This window comes from Hyperolius riggenbachi, chromosome 10 (genome assembly GCF_040937935.1).
Source record: "Hyperolius riggenbachi isolate aHypRig1 chromosome 10, aHypRig1.pri, whole genome shotgun sequence".
Taxonomy (NCBI): Eukaryota; Metazoa; Chordata; class Amphibia; order Anura; family Hyperoliidae; genus Hyperolius; species Hyperolius riggenbachi.
In genome coordinates, this window is record NC_090655.1 from 238,163,653 (window position 1) to 238,188,160 (window position 24,508).

At 46.5% G+C, this 24,508-nt stretch overlaps 1 protein-coding gene and 1 long non-coding RNA gene across 4 annotated transcripts in view; one reads left to right on the forward strand and one right to left on the reverse strand.

Moving 5' to 3' along the window:
- The window catches only part of LOC137534983 (uncharacterized), a 125,974-nt gene that overhangs the window by 4,271 nt on the left and 97,195 nt on the right, over positions 1-24,508 (reverse strand). The window contains exons 3-4 of one of the 2 annotated variants that reach the window (XR_011024387.1): positions 11,467-11,553; positions 3,065-3,808 (exon numbers count right to left, since the gene is read on the reverse strand). This is a non-coding gene — a long non-coding RNA (uncharacterized lncRNA). Of the gene's footprint in view, positions 1-3,064; positions 3,809-11,466; positions 11,554-24,508 lie in introns of those variants that run through there. The other variant, XR_011024388.1, reaches the window with a different exon arrangement.
- LOC137534978 (zinc finger protein 154-like) lies at positions 11,480-24,365 on the forward strand. Of its 2 annotated transcripts, none has more exons than XM_068256733.1 (7): positions 11,480-11,561; positions 17,359-17,471; positions 17,605-17,739; positions 20,286-20,475; positions 20,595-20,692; positions 20,778-21,000; positions 22,141-24,365. In XM_068256733.1, the coding sequence occupies exons 2-7, from the start codon at positions 17,379-17,381 to the stop codon at positions 23,196-23,198; spliced, it is 1,797 nt and encodes a 598-aa protein (XP_068112834.1). In that variant the 5' UTR covers positions 11,480-11,561; positions 17,359-17,378; the 3' UTR covers positions 23,199-24,365. The 2 variants fall into 2 exon arrangements, with proteins under 2 accessions (XP_068112834.1, XP_068112835.1); XM_068256734.1 differs by having other exon boundaries at positions 22,144-24,365.

The following is a 24,508-nucleotide window of genomic DNA, read 5'->3' on the forward strand; positions in this document are numbered from 1 at the left end:
AAGCCACCCACGTCCAATTTTTCTTGGCCAATCACTGACCAGTTTTACCACTTCCATGTAATATGAGAGCTTAACTACACTATCTGTTTATAGTATTCATAATATGTTGGCTCTCCTCCTACATGGAGGTGGTATAATCACAATTGGATGTGTGTATGCACCTTTATGATGCTAATCTGGGTACAGCAGATCCAAGCACCTGAAGCCCAGGCCTGTAGATACACCTCTGGTGGCAGAGTGATACAACTGGTCCCGCCCCATTAACACAACTGTCTGTTTGATTATAAGAATGGCCTTTTTTTTTAATATTTGATCGATTAGACGATGGAACATTTACTGTGATGAATATGACATCTATTTTGATGTTTTTTGTTTTTATTGAATGTAACATTTTATTTATTTAAGAATGTCCATTAGTGTATGCTGGTCCTGAGAAGCACATGCCATGTTATTCTGTGGGGAACTGAAGTAAACTAGGTAATCCTTATAGCAAACATATAGTGAAGGGGGTGGAGTTAGTAGGGGGGAGCCTCTGGATGGTACAGACCCTTCCTGGATCCTCCTACAGGCCACCAATCCAGCACTGGGTCCTGACCTCATCTTCCTGTGACACTCCCATCCATGGAGGAGCTCATTCGTACTGGGCATGTGTGAGTACGGTCCATGCATGCCCAGTAGAACCAAGCCACTTGTGCATTGCTTTTTCCCTCTGTGCAGGAGCACTTCATTGTGCTGGGCATGTGCGGACCTTCCTTGCAAATGCCCAGTGCGCTTATCCTCAGTGGAGAGCATGGCCAGAAGATGAAGCGGGAACCTGCACTGGGAACGGTGGGCTGTAGGAGGATCCAAGAAGCCTCTGGACCATCCAGAGACTTCCAACTACTAAGATAAGTGACTTTTTTTCTGAATTAGGGCCTGACGCACTAACTTGCGGAAATATTGGCGAGCACAGACAACGCACAGGCAATGTTACCGTTACTTCCGGCAGTGTGTACTGTGAATTACGCAATTAACGTTACCTGCGGTAATCACATAATGTGACTGTTGCAATGGTAACAAGCATTAACATTAGTAAAGTGTGTTACCGTAGCAACGTTTGCGCTATCCGAGTACCATGGGTCATGCTTCACTGGTATTATTTAGTATTTATATAGCGCCAAAACCTTTCACAGTGCTGTGCAGAGTATACTGTCTTGTCACTTAACTGTCCCTCAGAAGGGCTCACAATTGAATTCCCACCATTGCCCTCTGTCTATGTATGTATTGTGTAGTGTATGTATCATGGTCTAGGGACAATTTAGGAGGGAAGCCAGCTGACCTATCTGTATTTTTTTGGGATGTGGGAGGACACTGGCGTGCCCGGGGGAAACCCACACAGACACAGTGAGAACATACAAACTGTGCGGATAGTGCCTCAGCTGGAAATCGGGGACCCAGCGCTGCAAGTCGAGGGTGCTATTCACTACGCATCATGCTGCTTGCTAATAGCGTAACTCGTTGTACATGATACTAGTAGTAACGGGAATATTGCAGTGCACTTTTTGTAAAATTTTCTGGCAAGTTAATGCATCAGCTCCATAGTCTGAAAGTCGGGGTCATTGGTTTTGATTTATTAAAGGTCGGTAAATGTATCGCGCACACGCAGCGCGAGTTAATATTAGCTCGAGCACGCTAGACGCGTTCCGCTCTATGTAGCATGCACTCTTACGCGTGCTGCTCCTAATTGGCGTGCGATATGCTTGTAGCTGACTGCTATAGTCCACTAGTGCTGCAGCAGCTTACGAAAACATTTCTATAGCGCTTTTCTCCCATAGGACTCTACCATAGTTCTTCAGCTGCCTGTGATTCAAATCGGGGACCCAGCGCTGCAAGTAGAGGGTGCTATTCACTACGCCTCGTGCTGCCCGCTAATAGCGTAACTCACTGTACATGATACTAGCGTCAACACGTGATATGCTTAGCGCTTGCGCTACGAGAATATATATCGCGGCAATTAGCAGTGTGCCTAAGAACGCATGCTACGCTGAGAGGACCACGTCTAGCGTGTAGCGTGCACGCTAATAACTCACATTTACCAGCCTTTAATGAATACATTTCGTCGTATGACTTTAGGAGGCTATTCTTCCTTTTATAGATGAAATAAGCCATCTTCATCTAGAGTAACAAAGTCTTCTTCACGTGTGGCCATAAAAGGTGACCTCCTGATACTCTTGTCATGTGGTCTGCTCCCTCCCCCTGCACAGGGTTTACATATGGTGACAGTCAAGGTCTGTCCTCTGTATTCAGTGTCACAAGGCTTCGCCATTACCAGATCAAATGTTATTATCAAGACTTGTTGCCAAAAAAAGGGGAGAGATATTTGGTGCACATATGTATTTTTCCTTTTTATGATGATGTCTTTGTGAAATCTTTAATGTCAGATATATTCATTGTAATCAATAAAACTGGTTTCAGTTGCTTCCTCAAGTATTTTTTCTTTCCTGTTTTGTCTCAATAACATATTTCAAACACATACAGTTCTCGATGGTGTCCATACTGAAATCAAATGAATTTAGCATCAATTCCCACATGAGGGCAAGGTCTACAATGCCCCCCTATCATTGCGCAGTTGGTCTATAATATTACCGGTAAGTCAGCTTACAAGCAAACTGTGTGATTATTCCCATGCAGAAAGAATTTAACCTTAAAGGATACCCGAGGTGACATGGGGCATGATGTGATAGACATGTGTATGTGAAGTGCCTAGCACACAAACTAACTAACTATGCTGTGTTTTTTTTCTCTCTCTATCTGAAAGAGGTAAACATCAGGTATGTAAGTGGCAGTTGCTGTCTGAGTCAGGACTGGGTCAGACTACAGTGTGACCATCACTGATAAGAAAATTACAGCTATAAAACACTTTCCTAGCAGAAAATGACTTCTGAGAGCAGGAAAGAGATAAAAAGGATCAATAGTTCATAAATTTTAGCTCTGACATACTTCAATGAATGTGTCATTGAGCAAAATCAATAAAACAGTAAAAACTTAAAAAGTAGATTTAAATATAAATTGAAACTGTGGAATATCTTAAAAAGTCATTTTTAGGAGAAGAAGGATAGATACAGTTGTTTATTTAATTCGTTTATTTTCACCTCGGGTGTCCTTTAAGAAACTTGGTAGCATTTCGTAAAGAGTTAAGCTCCATTCTTTTAGGCAGGGGTCGAACTTGAGCAAATCTGCAACGTTTTGCCGCATACAAAAAAAGCATGTGGAATTGCAAATATTGATAGGCAAAGGTGCCTGGGTGTTTTCCAAAGGCATATTCCATTCCGCATTGCATTAAAAAAAAAAACAATGCAACCTGCACTGCTTTCCCGCACAACACATACGGTTTAACATTGAAATAAATGGCTACTCCCTCGAGCGAAACCGCTTTGCAAAACACACTATTGTGCGACAAAACGCTTGCAAGGAATCGTCAAGTGTGACCCCTCCCTTAAGGACCTGCTGTAAAGGTCCGTACACACGCCCAACAAAAGTTGCCAAAATCGGACAACCATCACAGAAATTACGTTCCCGGTGACCTCGCTGGAAAGCCTTGCACATCACCTACTTATTTAAATACTGCATACGCAAGCAGAAATTGCACGGCATGCACGCATTCAGTAGAACAATGTCATTCAAATGACATTGTACACATTTGACTGTTCTATAAGAAATATTCCTCCAATTCTGTGGCAACGTTAGATCTTGGAATGAGTAGCTATCAGGCATCAAGCTATCATTCAATCTCCAGCTCCCCGGATGAAATGGCAGTCCGACCAAAACCCTGAAGAGTAAACAAAACCATATGGTAATCAGACCAGCCACAACTATATTGCCAGGGGTTGAATTGACGGCAATGACTGCTGTCATAAACACATAGGGCTTGATTCACTAACCGGCGCTAAGCCTATCACTTAGTGGGCGCAAACCATGGCACTAAGTAGTTTGCGCCCACACAGCACTGTTAGTCCCGCTCAGTGCGCGCAGCACTCGTTGCGGGTAATAGTGCGTGGTGCGCTGAAAATGGCGCATCAGGTGCCCGTTCAGCAGCACTTTGATGCGCCGTTTCGTGGGCACCCGATGCGCCGTTTGATAACGTTGCACCACGCACTATTACCTGCAATGGGCGCTGCACACATACTGAGCGGGGCTGGGCGAGAAGTAGCTCTGCACGGCCGTTAGTGTGTGCAGAGCTACTTATGGGGCACTAAGAGGCTTTTCACAGCGGTGCGAACACTTAGCGAATCAAGCCCATAGACAAGTCAAGTGTATGATTGTCAGGCATGGAAAAATAATGTGTACTCCTGACACACAATGTTAGGAGCTCTCCAAAAAGCAATCAGCTGAGATCTACGGCAAGCAACTCGGACGGCGGCAGCATTATCTCCTATGGCAGAGTTTACCCGTGCGATTTGCTAGCGGAGAAACTGCAGATTTGGCCCAATTTCCACAGCAGTTACCAATAGTCACAAAAGTCACCAAGAGCTCATATTGAAAGCTTAGGCAGAACAGGTAACACCTCTCACCACTCTTCTATAACAATCCAGGAGCAAGATGATGGTTCAGCTAAACAGTGACACATAAAAGCTCAAAGGTATTGGAGCTTTATAATCGCTCCTTAAAGTGGATCCGAAATGAAAAATTAACTGTAACAAGTAACTTGTCTATATATCTTATCTAAAGTTTAGCTAAATAAGAGACACCGAGAGCCCAATATAGTGTAGTATGTATTGGAAACCGTGGATAAATGTAAGTGTGAGATGAGTATACTCACAAACATGGGTTACCTCTTAGGCAACCACTGTAGATGCAGGTGAGGAGATTAGACCTGTCCTCACTCAGGATTAAGATGTCGCTCTCTGTAGATCAGGAAAGTAGGGGTAGGTCACCCCTCCACCAGGGGTGGACACAGTATTATCGTAAGAGAAACAGAGGCGCCAGCAGGATAAAAGGTAATAAAAATTTTAAAATTTGCTGGGAGGCAGTGGTGGACTTACCACCGGAAGGCAGACTCAAAATACTGTCTGAATTAAACAAATAAATTTATTATTGGTACCCCAAAAGATGCAACGCGTTTCGCAGGCACAGCCCGCTTCATCAGGCAATAAGATAGGGGACAAACAGTAGCTCGTCAGTAGCACGAATGGCACCTCACAGAGTAACGGGAATATTGCAGTGGTGCCATTCGTGCTACTGACGAGCTACTGTTTGTCCCCTATCTTATTGCCTGATGAAGCGGGCTGTGCCTGCGAAACGCGTTGCATCTTTTGGGGTACCAATTATAAATTTATTTGTTTAATTCAGACAGTATTTTGAGTCTGCCTTCCGGAGGTAAGTCCACCACTGCCTCCCAGCAAATTTTAAAATTTTTATTACCTTTTATCCTGCTGACGCCTCTGTTTCTCTTACGATAAAGTTTAGCTAGTTTACACAGCAAATCTAGCTGCAAACAGCTTCAACAGTTTATGATTATTTATTCATGTGATACAATGAGGGCAGCCATGTTCTGTTTGTCACATTACACAGAGGCAAGCTGATAGCATCTCCAGCCCTCAGCCTGTGAAACCTTAACTCCCCTCCTCCCCTCTGCCTCTGAAATCTCTGGCTAGTAACCTCCTCCTGCCCAGACTGAGCTCCCATAAGCCCTTGCTACATGAGTCTGAGAATGCCAAGGCACTCTGAAGCTGTGGGCGAGGCTTGTTTAGTTTATAGGGAATTAGAGTATTAAAACAAAACAAAAAAGGTATTTGGCTTGAGGAATGCCCTATAAACTATAGGAAAGGAACACAATTATGCAATGAGTAAAAGTTTATCTCGGATCCACTAAATACACATATGAGATAAAATTCTTTGGAAAATAAAAGATGACAAACCAATTTTACCACCTTCATCTAGTATGAGAGCAAACACAGTCTATAGAGTACATCTATCAGATAAAAATCTTTGCAAACTGAGGAATTTATCACAAAGGTTTTTCAGGGAGGATTGAAAGACTGATCTTTCTAAAGGTGCCCATACATGGTACAATTTTTCATTTTTTTTCGATTAAATAATTTAGTTCGATATTCCGTTAGATCAAATATAAAGATTTTTCCAACATGTACGATCTGATTTTTCTCGAAAAAACGGGATAATCGTTCGAATTCCTTGATCGAAAAGAAAAATATTTTTAACTTTCATACGATTCGATCATTTAGATTGAAAAAACGGGATAATCGAATGTTTTTATTGTACCGTGTATGGCCACCATAAGGGTGGCCATACATGGTACAGGTTTTCATTTTTTTTTCGATTAGATAATTTAGTTAGATTATTCCGTTAGATCGAATATAAAGATTTTTCCAGCATGTCCGATCTGATTTTTCTTGAAAAAAACGGGATAATCATTTGAATTTCTTGATCGAAAAAAAAAAAATATTTTCAACTTTCATTCGATTCGATCATTTAGATCGAATAATCGGGATAATCAAACGTTTTTATTGTACCATGTATGGCCATAAGGATGCTGTACACATGCAAAAGATCAGTTCCTGCAAAAGATCAACTCCAATACACCTGAGCTTATATGCGCCTCTCCCTGACCATATTGAAATAAAGATTGGACCCTTCTAACTTTACAGTAGAATGGATTCTTTCCTCAAGTATGGTATGGAAAGTTGTTTTAATAAGACTAGTCCACAGCGTTGGAAATTTGGGTGCACCTTGCACCCAATAGGCCATAGGCCATAATGTGAATTACAGCTTCACTCAGTCAGTAATTTGGGCACCATCAAAAGACAAAGACCAAATTACAATAAACAGAGTAGCTGGCAGCCGAATGGCATCTTACCCCTGAGTCAACGGTGGCCTGGAGGGGGAATAGTAATTAATGTCAATGGGACTTTTGCAGTAGCAGGGTGAGCAGTTTATTAGTTTTCGACTTTGACCTGCACCTAAATTTCCTGGTGCCTTAATTACATGTCCGCACAGTCCATGCTTCTGACAATTGCTAAAAAACCCCAAACGTGGAAGGGAAAAAGGGTAGGAAATGTCCAGTGAATGTAGGTCACTCACGTGTAGACGATCTTCAGGGGAGGGCAGGGGGAACAGGCCACCAGCAATAGGGGGAAATTAATTATTAATAGGAGATATGAGGTACAGCAATAGACTCATGGGGCAAATGTGGCCAGGCCAAACAGTAAGGGATCCAGGGGCCGGGGTTTGCAGAGTAATGCCAAAAAAGAAAATAGCAAAACGATCTTTGCACAAGATAAAAAAAACCCCCAACAAAACAGTAAGATATCATTCACTACTGGTGGTCCTGGTTCCTTGACGGGGTTCGTTTCTCCTGGGTCCGACTCTTAAGCCACCTGAAGATGCTTTCAGGATCTGTAAAAAAGTTATTGGGATCCTCGGCTGAGACACACCCAGCTTAACCGGTACACTATCCAGCCACTGCCTCAACTTCAATGGCATACCTACCATAGGGCTGCAGGTGCTCACAGCCTCGCCTCGGGTGTAGCCATGGCTAGGGGTGCCACTGTGTTCTTCTGCCTGCTGGGACCTTTTCTCATAGTTTGGGCAACATTCGGGAAAATAGCAGGCAGTGCAGGGGACTGTACTACTACCTGCACTAGATGTAGCACCACTTCCCCTTCCTGTCCCGGGGGCAATGTGTCTCCTCGCTTGCTACACACAGCCTGCATTGAGTGAATGTGCAGAGCAGCAAGGTGAGTAGAGAGAATGATTGCTGTGTTGCAGCAGGGAGAGGTGTCAGGATGTGTTTAGTGCTTCAGAAGTTGCCTGTCATTAGTAGCCATGTTCACTGGCTGCTGTAATACCAGAGTGCCCTGGACTATTGATTATCCTGATCAGAGTAATAAATCAATAATGCAGCACAGTCTGCTGTTGCAGAATCCAGTGATACAGGTGCTGACAGCTGACTTCTGTAGTGAGCAGACAAGCAAGCTCCAGGCAATTTAGATTAGCTTGATTGCAGGTAATCTTATCTCTTTTCCCAGCTTCCCCTTCCACCCTGTTGTCTTCCCCCATGACCCTTTCCGCTTTTCAGATTTTAGTGGCTTCTTTTAACAGCATGTCCCTGCCAAAGAGCACTGTGATGTCTGCAGTCCTGGTGAGAGGTCTTCCTGCCATTTATCCTCTCCCACCAGGCTCTCTGTCTTGTGCCTCTTCTTCTTTATCCCCCGCCTCCACCTATGCATTCCCTCTTTCGTATATGTCCCCCTTTTCCGACTGTCCTTTGAGGAGCACACAATCTAATTGTACCACAGTCATAGACTAATGTCCTACCATATTATTATTGTGCATTTATATAGCACTGACATCTTCTGCAGCACTGTATAGAGTACAAGGTTTCATAACTGTTAGCTCCGTCCACATCCTGGCGACTCTTTTTCCCCCAAAATCTGAAAATTTGCAGTGACATGCTCGGCGTCCCAACATGTCAACCCTCCCATCAAAAAAAAATATTTTTTTTGTGGGGGGATGTCTGCAAATAATCAGCACTGGGTGTTAAATTCCCTAGGTATGCCACTGCTAAACCCTGCCACATTATCTAGCCTGGAGGGTGGCACAACTATTGCGGTCTGTAGTTCGGATGGATGGCTAGACAGGCAGGCAGATTGATATTCTTTGTTATTCAGACTAGTCGATACCATGGTCACAGCTTAGGTCAGACCAAGCCAGAGACTGGTGGATGATGGTAAGAGGCGTAAGTAACATTGGTGGCAATGGTGGTGCCAAAATTACCCACTAGCCGCATGCGCTTAAATTGTCTGTTTCTGGTGTATAAACCACTGCCTCATCTATTAAAAATCTATGTACATATATGGAAATAGACAATTTTGCCGCATGTTGCTAATTCCTTGATTTTATCTTCAATTGTTTATGTGTCCTGTACTTTTATTTCAGAGTGCAAAGAGACATCGAGCTGTTTGAATTTGGGTTTGTTGAGCTTGTCTCTAAAGAGGACCTGTCACCTATGTAATTTTATATTAGGGCTGTGGCAAGAAAGAATAGAGGTAAAATCACCTGAATGAAAAATAGATAAAAACAAATAAACTGTGCACAGCCTCCTCAATACAGATTCGGGAATACATACATTTGCCACCGGTAGTGCGATTTAGGAGTGAGGTCTTGGCGGTGAAAGGCTTACAGGAAACTGAAGTGACTCTGTAGTTAGACGCTGCCACATTGATTTCCTTCTAATCAATGCATATTGCCTGGCTGTCCTGCTGATCCTCTGACTCTAAAGGTGCATACACACATCAGACTATAGTCTTTGGAAAATGAAAGATCACAGACCAATCTTACCACCCTTCATGTAGTATGAGAGCCATACTCTACACAGTCTTTTCTATGGAGCTGAACTCCCCATAAGATAAAATCTTTGCAGGATGCTGCACACACAGATGCTGTACAGACACAAAAGATCAGTATCTGCAAAAGATCTGTTCCTGACAAAAATCCATTCCTGCAAATTGCAATGATAGTCTATGAGATCTGCAGATCATCATACACACATGATTTAACTAACATTCATCTGCAGATCAGATCCACCAGGATGGATTTTCAGATCTGCGGATGATTGCTTGATCTGCAGATGAATGTCAGTTAAATCATGTGTGTATGATGATCTGCAGATCTCATAGACTATCATTGCAATTTGCAGGAATGGATTTTTGGCAGGAACAGATCTTTTGCAGATACTGATCTTTTGTGTCTGTACAGCATTTGCGTGTGCAGCATCCTGCAAAGATTTTTTTCTGATGTGGAGGTCAGCTCCATAGAAAAGACTGTGTAGGTATGGCTCTCATACTACATGAAGGGTGGTAAGATTGGTCTGTGATCTTTCATTTTCCAAAGACTATAGTCTGATGTGTGTATGCACCCTAATACCATAGCCATAGAACCAGCAAATGCAGATCAGGTGTTGTGGCTGGAGTTTCTATGTGCTTGTTTCAGGCGTTTGATTCGGACTCTACTGATGCCAGGGATGGTACATGAGATGCAAGTAATTAATATAACTTCTATGCAAATTTATGCAGCTAGGAAATGGAAGATTCATCAATGCCACAATGGGCTCTATTCTCAAAGACTTCCCGCATGCGGTAAAGTGCATGCGGGAAGTTACTGACCAAAACACCGCCACAATGAAATTCTCAAAATGTTCCGCATGTTTTTTCCGCATGCGGAAAAAGTGTGGTAAAAGTGCGGGATTCATGCGGAAAAATTTCCGCAAAAGTCGGTATTTTCCGCAAAAAGAGATAAATTCTCAAAAGTGTTCAGGCGCATCATTTCGTCGTTAACCACCTTAGCGGTATGGACGAGCTCAGCTCGTCCATTACCGCCAGAGGGTGCCGCTCAGGCCCTGCGGGGCCGATTTTGATGAAATAAAAAGCAGCACACGCAGCCGGCACTTTGCCAGCCGCGTGTGCTGCCTGATCACCGCCGCTCTGCGGCGATCCGCCGCGAGTAGCGGCGAAAGAGGGTCCCCCCAGCCGCCCGAGCCCTGCGCAGCCGGAACAAATAGTTCTGGCCAGCGCTAAGGGCTGGATTGGAGGCGGCTGACGTCAGGACGTCGGCTGACGTCCATGACGTCACTCCGCTCGTCGCCATGGCGACGAGGAAAGCCAAACAAGGAAGCCTTCCTTGTTAGTTCTGCTTGCCGGAGGCGATCGGAAGAATCAATGAGTTCAAGCTGATACAAAGTTTATGTGAATTTCACGTCAGCTCCTGCAGCTTGGAGTTGGAATGGTAAGATGCAGTTAAGGCTCAGACACACTATAAGCGATTATTTTTAAAGCGCTTGCGATTGATTAACACTTTCTGAGCGCTTTAAAAAAATTTTTTTTTAATTAAAAAAAAACCCTCCCGCAGCCGCCCTGGCGATCTCAATAGAACGCCAGGGTGGTTAATTACCAATTTTTTATCACCTACAAGTAGTAGGTGATATATTCCGCATCCCATTGACTTTAATGAAGTCTGGAGGCTTAAGGGCTGTGCTTGCTGGACTTTAACTTTTTTTTTTAAACACTTTTTTTCATGCAACCTTTTTACCGCATGATTCCCGCATGAATAATGGCTGTTTCCGCATCTTTTTTCCCACATGCGGCAAAAATGCGGAAAATGTTAGAGAATGCTGAAAAAATGCGGAGTTTACCGCTGGCGGAAATATAGCGGTAAAATTTCGCGGAACAGTTTGGTCTTTGAGAATAGAGCCCATTGTCTGCATTTGATTCATCAATTCTCAAGCTGCTAAGGTTTGAATCAAATTAGTATAAAATTATGTGCATCTCATTGATCAGTCCAAAGCCAAAAATATCAGCAGGACAGCCAGGCAATTGGCATAAATAAATACAGCAGCCTCCATACTGTATCTCTATCACTATGCTGTACAGTCACCACAGGTGGTATAATGAAGGTTGCAGTGTCACTACTCACCACAGAGGGCAGTCATCCGATAGAAAATGAAAGTCACAGACAGGAAGTCCCTGATGGAGTAGAGAGGAGACATTGCTTGACTGGCAGCTGAGGAGGTAATGAGAGATTATTTTATAACAGCAGGTCTGCGGCCATTGCAGAGCTCAGAGGGTGAATAGTGTTTCTGCTATATGCAGCCTCCAACAAACCAAGCTGCCTTTTGTGTGCAGCATCTGCAATCCAGACCCCTCTGAAGCCTCCTCTGAGTCCTGCATCCCCCATAAAGCCCTGTCTGTGTTCTGCATCCCCCATGAAGCCCCCTGTGTGTCCTGCATCCCCCATACTGCCCCCTCTGTGTGCTGCATCCCCCATGGAGCCCCCCTCTGTGTCCTGCATCCCCCATAAAGCCCTGTCTGTGTTCTGCATCCCCCAATGGAGCCCCCTCTGTGCCCTGCATCCCCATACGACCCTCTTTGTGTCTTGTATCCCCCATAAGGCCCCCTCTGTGCCCTGCATCCCCTATATGGCCCCCTCTGTGCCCTGCATCCCCTATATGGCCCCCTCTGTGCCCTGCATCCCCCATACGGCCCCCTCTGTGCCCTGCATCCCCCATACGGCCCCCTCTGTGCCCTGCATCTCCCATACGGCCCCCTCTGTGCCCTGCATCCCCTATATGGCCCCCTCTGTGCCCTGCATCCCCCATACGGCCCCCTCTGTGCCCTGCATCCCCCATACGGCCCCCTCTGTGCCCTGCATCCCCCATACGGCCCCCTCTGTGCCCTGCATCTCTCATACGGCCCCCTCTGTGCCCTGCATCTCCCATACGGCCCCCTCTGTGCCCGGCATCCCCCATACGGCCCCCTCTGTGCCCTGCATCCCCCATGAAGCCCCCTGTGTGTCCTGCATCCCCCATACTGCCCCCTCTGTGTGCTGCATCCCCCATGGAGCCCCCTCTGTGTCCTGCATCCCCCATAAAGCCCTGTCTGTGTTCTGCATCCCCCAATGGAGCCCCCTCTGTGCCCTGCATCCCCCATGAAGCCCCCTGTGTGTCCTGCATCCCCCATACTGCCCCCTCTGTGTGCTGCATCCCCCATGGAGCCCCCTCTGTGTCCTGCATCCCCCATAAAGCCCTGTCTGTGTTCTGCATCCCCCAATGGAGCCCCCTCTGTGCCCTGCATCCCCCATGAAGCCCCCTGTGTGTCCTGCATCCCCCATACTGCCCCCTCTGTGTGCTGCATCCCCCATGGAGCCCCCTCTGTGTCCTGCATCCCCCATAAAGCCCTGTCTGTGTTCTGCATCCCCCAATGGAGCCCCCTCTGTGCCCTGCATCCCCATACGACCCTCTTTGTGTCTTGTATCCCCCATAAGGCCCCCTCTGTGCCCTGCATCCCCTATATGGCCCCCTCTGTGCCCTGCATCCCCCATACGGCCCCCTCTGTGCCCTGCATCCCCCATACGGCCCCCTCTGTGCCCTGCATCCCCCATACGGCCCCCTCTGTGCCTTGCATCCCCCATACGGCCCCCTCTGTGCCCTGCATCTCCCATACGGCCCCCTCTGTGCCCTGCATCCCCCATACGGCCCCCTCTGTGCCCTGCATCCCCCATACGGCCCCCTCTGTGCCCTGCATCTCTCATACGGCCCCCTCTGTGCCCTGCATCCCCTATATGGCCCCCTCTGTGCCCTGCATCTCCCATACGGCCCCCTCTGTGCCCTGCATCCCCCATACGGCCCCCTCTGTGCCCTGCATCCCCCATACGGCCCCCTCTGTGCCCTGCATCTCTCATACGGCCCCCTCTGTGCCCTGCATCTCCCATACGGCCCCCTCTGTGCCCTGCATCTCCCATACGGCCCCCTCTGTGCCCTGCATCCCCCATACGGCCCCCTCTGTGCCCTGCATCCCCCATACGGCCCCCCCTGTGTACCCTGAATACACCATACGGCCCCCTCTGTGCCCTGCATCTCTCATACGGCCCCCTCTGTGCCCTGCATCTCTCATACGGCCCCCTCTGTGCCCTGCATCTCTCATACTGCCCCCTCTGTGCCCTGCATCTCTCATACGGCCCCCTCTGTGCCCTGCATCTCTCATACGGCCCCCTCTGTGCCCTGCATCTCACATACGGCCCCCTCTGTGCCCTGCATCCCCCATACGGCTCCCTCTGTGCCCTGCATCTCTCATACGGCCCCCTCTGTGCCCTGCATCCCCCATACGGCCCCCTCTGTGCCCTGAATCCCCCATACGGCCCCCTCTGTGCCCTGCATCTCTCATACGGCCCCCTCTGTGCCCTGCATCTCTCATACGGCCCCCTCTGTGCCCTGCATCTCTCATACTGCCCCCTCTGTGCCCTGCATCTCTCATACGGCCCCCTCTGTGCCCTGCATCTCTCATACGGCCCCCTCTGTGCCCTGCATCTCACATACGGCCCCCTCTGTGCCCTGCATCCCCCATACGGCTCCCTCTGTGCCCTGCATCTCTCATACGGCCCCCTCTGTGCCCTGCATCCCCCATACGGCCCCCTCTGTGCCCTGCATCCCCCATACGGCCCCCTCTGTGCCCTGCATCCCCCATACGGCCCCCTCTGTGCCCTGCATCCCCCATATGGCCCCCCCTGTGTACCCTAAATTCCCCATACGGCCCCCTCTGTGCCCTGCATCTCACATACGGCCCCCTCTGTGCCCTGCCTCTCCCATACGGCCCCCTCTGTGCCCTGCCTCTCCTATACGGCCCCTCTGTGCCCTGCATTCCCCATATATCCCCCTCTGTGTCCGGCATCCCCATATATATCCTGCATTCTCTGTTTTGCTCCCTCTGTGTCCTGCATCCCCCCTGTGCCCCCCCCCCCGTGTCCTGCATCCCCCCTGAAGCCCTATCTGTGTCCTGCCTCCTCTATATGGCCCACTCTGCATCCTAGAGCTAGATTCAGAGGTGACCGCACCCAGCAGCCTTGTCCGAGAACCATCTGTGTACAAGGCTTAAAGGATAGCCAAAGTGACATGAGACATGATGAGATAGACCTGTGTATGTACAGTGCCTAGCACACAAATAACTATGCTTTGTTCCTTTTTTTTCTTTCTCTGCCTGAAAGAGTTAAATATCAGGTATGTAAGTGACTGACTCAGTCCTGACTCAGAGAGGAAGTGACTACAGTGTGACCCTCACTGATAAGAATTTCCAACTATAAAATACTTTCCTAGCAGAAAATGTCTTCTGAGAGCAAGAAAGAGGTAAAAAGGGGAATTTCTTCTCAGTGAGGGTCACATTCTAGTCACTTCCTGTCTTAAATACCTGATATTTAACTCTTTCAGGTAGAGAAAGAAAAAAGGGAACGCACCATAGTTATTTGTGTGCTAGGCACTGTACATACACATGTCTATCTCATGTCACATGTCACTTCGGGTATCCTTGATTCAAGTGGTATATGGAGGCTGCCATGTTTATTTCCTTTCAAACAATACCAGTTGCCCATCAGCCCTGCTGATCTCTTTGGCATCAGTAGTGTCTGAATCACGCACCTGAAACAAGCATGCAGCTAATATTGTTAGATTTTTGTCAGAAACAACTGATCTGCATGCTTAGGGTCTATGGCTAAAAGTATTTGAGGCAGAGGATCAGCAGGATAGCCAGGCAATGTGCATTGCTTAAAATGAAACAAAGAGGTCAGCCCAAAGGCGGCTATCGACTTGGCGGCTGATCGATCACCTGATTCGATAACAATTACCGGATCCGATGAAAATTGGCGCAGCCAATTGCACACCCGATAGACGATGCAACCAATTTCGGGCCTGGCCTGTTGATCGGACATGCTGCAAGATGTTGGGCTGTAGCGGTCAATAAGGGGTGCGGTGGTGTCAGCGAGTAATATCGGGATGAACGACAAACCCGACGAAACCCCCCACGCTTTCCTCCCTAATCTCAAATGTGCCTGCCCAGTGCACTATACTTTACCTGTCCGTGTCCAACGCTGGCTCCAGCCTCCATCCATACACCCGCCCCACGTACACGTTACACGCGGCCACATTACAACCATGTGGGGCATGTGTATGAGGATGGAGCCAGCGGTGGACACGGACAGGTAAAGTATACTGCACCGGGGGGAGGGGCACATTTGAGATTAGGGGGACAGCGTCCGGCCAGCGAGGCGGCAGATGTGGTTTCACAAGGCCAATTCCTGATAAATTTCAGCATGAAATTGCTTGGGAATCAGCTTGCGGTGTATGGACAGCCAACAGATCTCTCTAATCAGATTCGATCAAAGAGAGATTTGTCTCTTGGTTCGAATCTGCCCCTCATCACTAGATGTATGACTACCTTAAGGGCCCATTTCCACTATCGCAAATTCGCATGCGTTTGCCGCATGCAAATTCGCATAACCAATACAAGCCAATACAAGTGAATGTTTCCACTTGTCAGGATTTCTGAGCGTTTTCGTCCGCATCAAAAATTCGCATGGCAGAGCCATCAGAATTCGCATACCGCAGACCGCTATGCGGGTGTATGCGAATTTTCATGCGAATTCGCAAGCAAATTCGCATGGAATAAATTGAAAAGCACACAGGCACTGCCATGGTTAAATTCGCATACAGCATCCGCATGCAAATTTTTCCCGCGGCGATTTGCACCGCACAAGTGGAAATGGGCCCTAAATATCCCTCTCACTTCAGGTTCCTTTAAATTGATGAGGTGCTAATGAGTTCAAGCTGATACAAAGTTTATGTGAATTTCACGTCAGCTCCTGCAGCTTGGAGTTGGAATGGTAAGATGCAGTTAAGGCTCAGACACACTATAAGCGATTATTTTTAAAGCGCTTGCGATTGATTAACACTTTCTGAGCGCTTTTAAAAAAATCGCACCCATTGACTTTCATTAAAAATCGCTGTAAAGATCATGTAGAAATCGCATTGATCGCGTACGTTTTGACGCGTACGCGATGGCAACGATTTTTGCAGTGATTTTAATGAAAGTGAATGGGAGTAATTTTTAAAAAGTGCTCAGAAAGCGCTAATCAATGGCAAGTTCTCAAAAAAATCGCTTATAGGCCTCGATTCATAAAAGTGCTGTCGGTAAGGTAAATTCGAGTGAGGAAACACCGCTGTCGGTATTTCAGCCTTCTGGGTGGTCATTCATAAAAATGTTTCTAGTTGTGACAGGCGTGTGGAGATATTCCGCTGTAGGCAGGCATTAGGCTGTCCTACGCATGCGGAAACAGGAGAAGCTGGCCGAGTCCCTCCGTGCGGTGTTCTCTCTGCAGCTGCTTGGGAGGTCTGTCCCATTCACTGCAATGTATTCCGCACGCTTCTCGCCACATCAGAGGTAGCAGTAATCCCCGTCTGCATACCGCTTCCTCTAATCTTTATGAATAGATATTTGTTACTTTTGTTAAGATAATCACCGCACAAGGCGGTAATTTATCACTCTGCTTGCGAATGTCGGCTTTTCATGCGGAAAAAGCCTTTATGAATACAGATTTTGCTATGTGGTCGGTAAAGTGAGCTGTTTTCAGCATTTCCGCATGCGGGAATGCTTTATGAATCAAGGCCTTAGTGTGTCTGAGCCCTTACTCTTGCTTTTGATTGATTCAGTTGCAAGCTGTGTGCATTTTTAGTGCTGTGACTTGTAGTACACACGCCCGCAGCCAAATTCTGAGACTTGAAGTTGAAAGGGTAATCTTACATGTACTGTAAGCCCTGAAACTGGTGATGGGGACGATGACAAACACCTGAGCCAATGACAATTGCGGACAATAAAGACAACTTTAGTTTGATCCACAATGACAAATTCGGCCCCAGAGAAGCAAAGTATAATAAGCAGCCCATATACATTCTGCTGAGTGTTCTGCGCAGGTAATACATCCTCATCTTGATATAGGCCAGGATCCTGCACTCTGGATAACTTTCAGCTTTTTGTCAACCTACAGACACTTCCTATGCAGGTCACATGACCACAGTGAGGATGGAGGACGACTGGAGTCATATGACTGAGAGGATATTAAACCTCACCCTGGAGATCATCTGCCTGCTGACTGGAGAGGTGAGGGGGGAAACTGGGTGTAACATGTAACATGATGTCACTCTTATTTCTATTAATTAAACCCATGCTTGACTGGAGAGGTTAGGAGGATTCTAGGTAACCTCATGACTGCACAGTTGTTCTTTCGATGCAGGTTTTTCCTCCAGTGAAGTCTGGGGATTGGATGACCATCTTGGTGCCTCCAAGACATTTATTGATTCCCAAGAGAAAAAATAAGCAGAAGATCCTAAAAGTCACAAGCAAGATCACAGAGCTTCTGGTGGGAGAGGTGAGCAGTGCTGGGAATTCTGGGATATTATCCAGTAACAGGAGGGAGTGTCTAGTGATCGGGGTGTGGCACTGAGCTGCTGGTGGGAGAGGTGAGCAGTGCTGGGAATTCTGGGATATTATCCAGTAACAGGAGGGGAGTGTCTGGTGGTTGGGGTGTGTCACTGAGCTGCTGGTGGGAGAGGTGAGCAGTGCTGGGAATTTTGAGATATTATCCAGTAACAGGAGGGGAGTGTCACTGAGCTTCTGGTGGGAGAGGTGAGCAGTGCTGGGAATTTTGAGATATTATCCAGTAACAGGAGGGGAGTGTCTGGTGGTTGGGGTGTGTCACTGACCTTCTGATGGGAGAGGTGAGCAGTGCTGGGAATTCTGGGATATTATCCAGTAACAGGAAGGGAGTGTCTGGTGGTCGGGTGTGTCACTGACTTGAATTGTATATAGACAGCGCTCCGCAGATACAGACAGCAGTTTCTCACTCCCTTAGGAGTTGCACTCACCCCGCCAATTCAAGTTAAAGAGGGACATACCAAGGTCCATGTAGAGCGCAGACGACAAAAAAAGACTGTGAACTGATATATATACAAATTTGTTTATGCTCCATACTGGAGGTTACCTGAACATTTATATACATTGGGGGTATATGCTGAAGGGACTGATTGTTGCATCATAGCGCTGATCTCTATAATTGTATAGGGTGTGTCACTGAGCTTCTGGTGGGAGAGGTGAGCAGCACTGGGAATTCTGGGATATTACTCAGTAACAGGAAGGGGAGTGTCTGCTGGTCGGGGTGTGTCACTGTGCTTCTGGTGGGAAAAGTGAGCAGCACTGGGAATTCTGGGATATTATCCAGTAACAGGAGGGGATTGTCTGGTGGGAATGGTGTGCCACTGAGCTGCTGGTAGGAGAGGTGAGTAGTGCTGGGAATTCTGGGATATTATCCAGCAACAGGAGGGGAGTGTCTGGTGGGAATGGTGTGCCACTGAGCTGCTGGTGGGAGAGGTGAGCAGTGCTGGGAATTCTGGGATATTATCCAGTTACAAGAGGGGAGTGTCTGGTGGTCAGGGTGTGTCACTGAGCTTCTGGTGGGAGAGGTGAGCAGTGCTGGGAATTCTGGGATATTATCCGGTAACAGGAGAGGAGTGTCTGGTGGTCGGGGCGTGTCACTGAGCTTCTGGTGGTGGAGGTTAGCAGTGCTGGGAATTCTGGGATATTATCCAATAACAGGAGGGGAGTGTCTGGTGGTCGGGGTGTGTGACTGAACTTCTGATGGGAGAGGTGAGCAGTGCTGGGAATTCTGGGATATTACCCAGTAACAGGAGGGGAGTGTCTTGTGGTGGGGGTGTGTCACTGAGCTGCTGGTGGGAGAGGTGAGCAGTGCTGGGAATTCTGGGATATTATCCAGTAACAGCAGGGGAGTGTCTGGTGGTCGGGGTGTGTCACTGAACTTCAGGTGGTGGAGGTAAGCAGTGCTGGGAATTCTGGGATATTATCCAGTCACAGGAGGGGAGTGTCTGGTGGTCGGGGTGTGTCCCTGAACTTCAGGTGGTGGAGGTAAGAAGTGCTGGGAATTCTGAGATAATATTTAGTAAGAGGAGGGGGAGTGTCTGGTGGTTGTGGTGTGTCACTGTCTGAGCTTCTGGTGGGAGAGGTGAACAGTGCTGGGAATTCTGGGATATTATCCAGTAACAGGAGGGGAGTGTCTGGTAGTGGGGGTGTGTCACTGTCTGAGCTTTTGGTGTAAGAAGTGAGCAGTGCTGGGAATTCTAGGATATTATCCAATAACAGGAGGGGAGTGTCTGGTGGTTGGCGTATGTCACTGAGCTTCTGGTGGTGGAGGTTAGCAGTGCTGGGAATTCTGGGATATTATCCAGTAACAGGAGGGGGGTGTCTGGTAGTCTAGATGTGTCACTGAGATGTTGATAGGAGAAGTGAGCAGTGCTGGGAATTCTGGGATATTATCGAGTATCAGGAGGGGAGTGTCTGGTGGTCGTGGTGTGTCACTGAGCTTCTGGTGGGAGATGTGAGCAGTGCTGGGAATTCTGGGATAGTATCCAGTAACAGGAGGGGAGTGTCTGGTGGTAGTCACTGAGCTTCTGGTGGGAGAGGTGAGCAGTGCTGTGAATTCTGGGATATTATCCAGTAGCAGGAGGGGAGTGTCTGGTGGTCGGGGTGTGTCACTGAGCTTCTGGTGGGAGAGGTGAGCAGTGCTGGGAATTCTGGGATATTATCCAGTAACAGGAGGGGAGTGTCTGGTGGTGGGGGTGTGTCACTGAGCTTCTGGTGGGAGAGGTGAGCAGTGCTGGGAATTATGGGATATTATCCAGTAACAGGAGGGGAGTATCTGGTGGTCGGTGTGTGTCACTGAGCTTCTGGTGGTGATGAGCAGTGCTGGGAATTCTGGGATATTATCCAGTAACAGAAGGTAGGTGTCTTCAGTTAAGATGTGATTTTTGCTGAGCTGGCAAATTTGTACTTATTTCACTACTTTACTACAAATTAACCCCTTCCCTGCATTGTGCCTCATTAACTAAATTCTGTGCATTGCAGGAGGAGCAGGAGCGTCTGGAAGTATGGAAGCATCAGGAGAACATTATGATAAGAGATCAGAAGACCTTTAAGGGAGAGAAGAAAGATGAAGATGGGGAAGATAAAACTGAGGAGGGGCAGGATTTAGAAGGACACAACAATATTTACAAGATCACCATGATGGGGAATCAGCTGCCGCTCACATCACTGGGTTAGTGGAGATTTTCATGTTTTGTAGAGGAGAGAGCAGTACGGAGGGTCCACCTAGATTAGGGGTATCATCTGTGAAACAGAGAGACAACGTATTCAGTCAGTGTGTGTTTCCTACAGATGGATCCAGTAACGGAATCCAACCAGAGAGAAGTACAGGTCCTCTTTATTCCCAGGATTGCCCACAGGAAGATGACACCATCCCCCACCATTATCAGGTAGGTGGCACTCAGGATTTGGACACAAAAGTGACTTCAAACATATCAAGATATTATTTTTATCTTTATTGTTTTGTGGGTTAAGGGTAAAGAAATAAGACTGATGAAGTTTGAGGAAGATCAGGCATATGAGAGGAGTGATGAGCAGTCTATGGTAATGAGGACAATTAAAGAGGAAGCGGAAGAAGATGATGAAGAAGATGATACATATGTGAGGGATGATGAGGAACCTGTGGAAGAGCATGACAGTATTTTGACCGGTAACGAGGATGGAAAACAAGAGGAATCTCATGTAGACCTCATCACAGGTAATTATTTAACATGTTTATATTTTTGTTCATAGTCTCCATCCGGGCTAAATCAAAATTTGTGGGTAGGAAAGTTATACTCCTTCCTAGTGATGGCCAGGGATATGCTAATCATACATTTTATGCTAGACTTGGCTTGAAGGTAAGCAAACCTGAAAGGATCAGTTGAGCTTCAAATGACAGGGTAGAATGAGATGGGATGGCACCAACAAATGAGGAGGAGATACAGTACACCATATGAAAGGTCCATCTCCATACCTCAGTATAACATCATAGTGCCAACACATGAGGAGGAGATGATGTACACCGTATGAAAGGCCCATCTCCATTCCTCAGTATAACATCATAGTGCCAACACATGAGGAGGAGATAATGTACACCGTATGAAAGGCCCATCTCCATTCCTCAGTATAACATCATAGTACCAACAAATGAGGAGGAGACACTGTATACCACATGAAAGGCCCATCTCCATTCCTCAGTATAACATCATAGTACCAACAAATGAGGAGGAGATACTGTACACCATATGAAAGGCCCATCTCCATTCCTCAGTATAACATCATAGTACCAACAAATGAGGAGGAGATACTGTACACCATATGAAAGGCCCATCTCCATTCCTCAGTATAACATCATAGTACCAACAAAATAGGAGGAGATACTGTACACCATATGAAAGGTCCATCCCCATTCCTCAGTATAACATCATAGCACCAACAAATGAGGAGAAGATACTGTACACTACATGAAAGGTCCATCTCCATACCTCAGTATAGCACCATAGCACCAACACATGAGGAAGAGATACTGTACACCATATGAAAGGCCCATCTCCATTCCTCAGTATAACATCATAGTACCAAGAAATGAGGAGGAGATACTGTACACCATATGAAAGGTCCATCTCCATTCCTCAGTATAACATCATAGCACTAACAAATGAGGAGAAGATGCTGTACACCATATGAAAGGCCCATCTCCATTCCATGACTTAGCAAAGCCAGTATTGTACGAATATCAATTGTGTCACAAATCTATGATAGAGCTCTGTAACACTCCTGGCTACTAGGCCAATATGCATGACTAAATTGCAGAACATGGCAGAACACACATGTAACCAACATATTTTCCCTCCAGCAGGGGGACATTATGCTGGGAACACCTCGGGGAGTCCTTTTATGTTGCAGGATGATGATGCTGCGGAACATAATGGTGTCACACAATATTCTGTCGGAGGCAACTACATTAGTGAAGACAACGTTCACAGAGATCACAGCACAGGAAGAGAAACAGCTCCCTCTAGTGGGGAGGAGTCTTATGAGAAATTACGAGCTGCCACCTTAGACAGCCATCTGCTGCGTCACAGAGCCGATACAGCAACAGATCCATCTGACCTGGAGGAATCTTCTTGGGATGCATCACATTGTGCCGCAGACGGTGAGAGATTTTCATGTCCGGAGTGCAGCAAATGTTGTAAATCTAAAGCTGGTCTTTACCTGCACCAGAAGACACACACACTCAAGCCACCTTTGGCATGTTCAGAGTGTGGGAAATCTTTTATCTGTAAGTCAAAGCTCCTTAGACACCAGAGAACTCACACTGGGGAAAAGCCCTTCTTGTGTTCCACGTGTAACAAATGTTTTTCCTACAAATATGATTTGAAAAGGCATCTGCAGCTCCATAGTAGCGAGAAGCCCTTTTCCTGTTCAGACTGTGGGAAATATTTTTTTCAGAAAGGAAGTCTTATTATCCATCAGAAAAGCCATACGGGAGACCATCCTTATTTTTGTTCAGAGTGTGGGAAAGGTTTCAGCCACAAAGGAAACTTCCTTGCGCACCAGAGAATTCACACCGGGGTGCGCCCATTTTCCTGTTCGGAATGTGGGAAAAGTTTTGGTCGTAAAGAAACCCTCCTTTCACATCAGAGATTTCACAGGGGTGAATATCCTTTTTCCTGTTTACAGTGTGGGAAGTGTTTCCGCTACAGCAGCCACCTTCTTGCCCACCGGAGAATTCACACAGGGGAATATCCCTTTTCCTGTTCAGAGTGTGGGAAACGGTTCAGATACAACAGCCACCTTCTCGTCCACCAGAGAATTCACACGGGGGAGTGTCCTTTTACCTGTTCAGACTGTGGGAAAACCTTTACGCAGAGAGGAAATCTAATTGCGCACCAGAAAAGTCACATGCAGTGATGCGGAGGAGAAACTGATGGAGGAATTTCTTGAGTGTGAATTGTTTCCTGGGTTGAACATTATCACAAGGTTGACTCTTTATTAAATGGTCAGTTTAGTGAAAAGCGTTATTTCAGTTATAAATGGTACTTGGTGGGTGGAGTCACCCCTTGGCTTCTTATATCCATTGGAGAGTCCAGACACACCTACTATATGTGTTACCACCCACCAGACTGGTGAGGTTCTCTTTGCTCTCTTCTCTTTCAAGCCCATCTTAGTGGGCAACTGTAGTGAGAAGGATATGGAGGCTGCCATATTTATTTATTCTTTTAAGCAATACCAGTTGCCTGGCTATCCTGCTGATTCCTTGCCTCTAATACTTTTAGCCATAGACCCTGAACTAGCATGCAGCAGATCAGGTGTTTCTGACATTGTCAGATCTGACTAGATTAGCTGCATGCTTGTTTCTGGTGTGATTCAAACACTACTGCAGCCAATAGATCAGCAGGACAGCCATTTAACTGGTATTGTTTAAAATAAAGAATATGGAATAAAATAAGGAAATAAATATGACCGCCTCCATATTCTTCTCACTTCAGTTGTCTTTTAAAGTTTCTCTCTACATCCCCAAGTGCATGACATATATTAAATTGTTTTGTATTGTGCAGTATATTGGACAGGCCGCACACAGCTGACATATGCTTCCCTGTTAGTTGATTAATTTATATTCGTTCATGACCAGTGTTTGTGGTGAATTAGGTTGATTGTTGATGGATGTTTTTTCATACAGAATTATTGTGTGTGTGTGTATGTATATATATATATATGTATGTCTATATTATATATACATATACAGAAGCTATTCAGGATACCCACTTTTGCTGTAATCATCCTGGTTTCAGCATCTAAAGCACTTCCTATAGCTATACATTTCCATATATTGGTATGTTGGTATGAAACCCCACCCCCAATTGATGTCACAGCCTAGGCTGTTTTGTCATGCAGGACTTTCCTCTCAGAGCATTCTGGGAGACCAGGAATCATTTGTACTGCTCCGTAACGTTCAGTAAACAAGCATTCTGCAGTGATGCACCTGACAGGACTAAAAATGTTGCTACATTTTCAGAAAGTAAATCCATTTGAGGTAAGATTTTACAATGGACAAACACTGACTAAACATTTTGTAAATGAAAGCAATCTAACTAATTACATTGTTTTCACTATAGTTCTCCTTTTAATAAAAATGTTTGATATTCTGAAACTCTTGTACTTGTGTTTTGTCACTTTTGGATGATGAACAAATTGTTGCCTGTTGGGTATGGGGAGGTCGG

Coding starts and splice junctions, on each gene's coding strand:
- LOC137534978 (XM_068256733.1), top strand. CDS start 17,379: ATGACCACAGTGAGGATGGAGGACGACTGGAGTCATATGACTGAGAGG. Junction 17,740..20,285: donor CAGAGCTTCTGGTGGGAGAG/GTGAGCAGTGCT, acceptor TGTGCATTGCAG/GAGGAGCAGGAGCGTCTGGA. Junction 21,001..22,140: donor TCATGTAGACCTCATCACAG/GTAATTATTTAA, acceptor TTTTCCCTCCAG/CAGGGGGACATTATGCTGGG.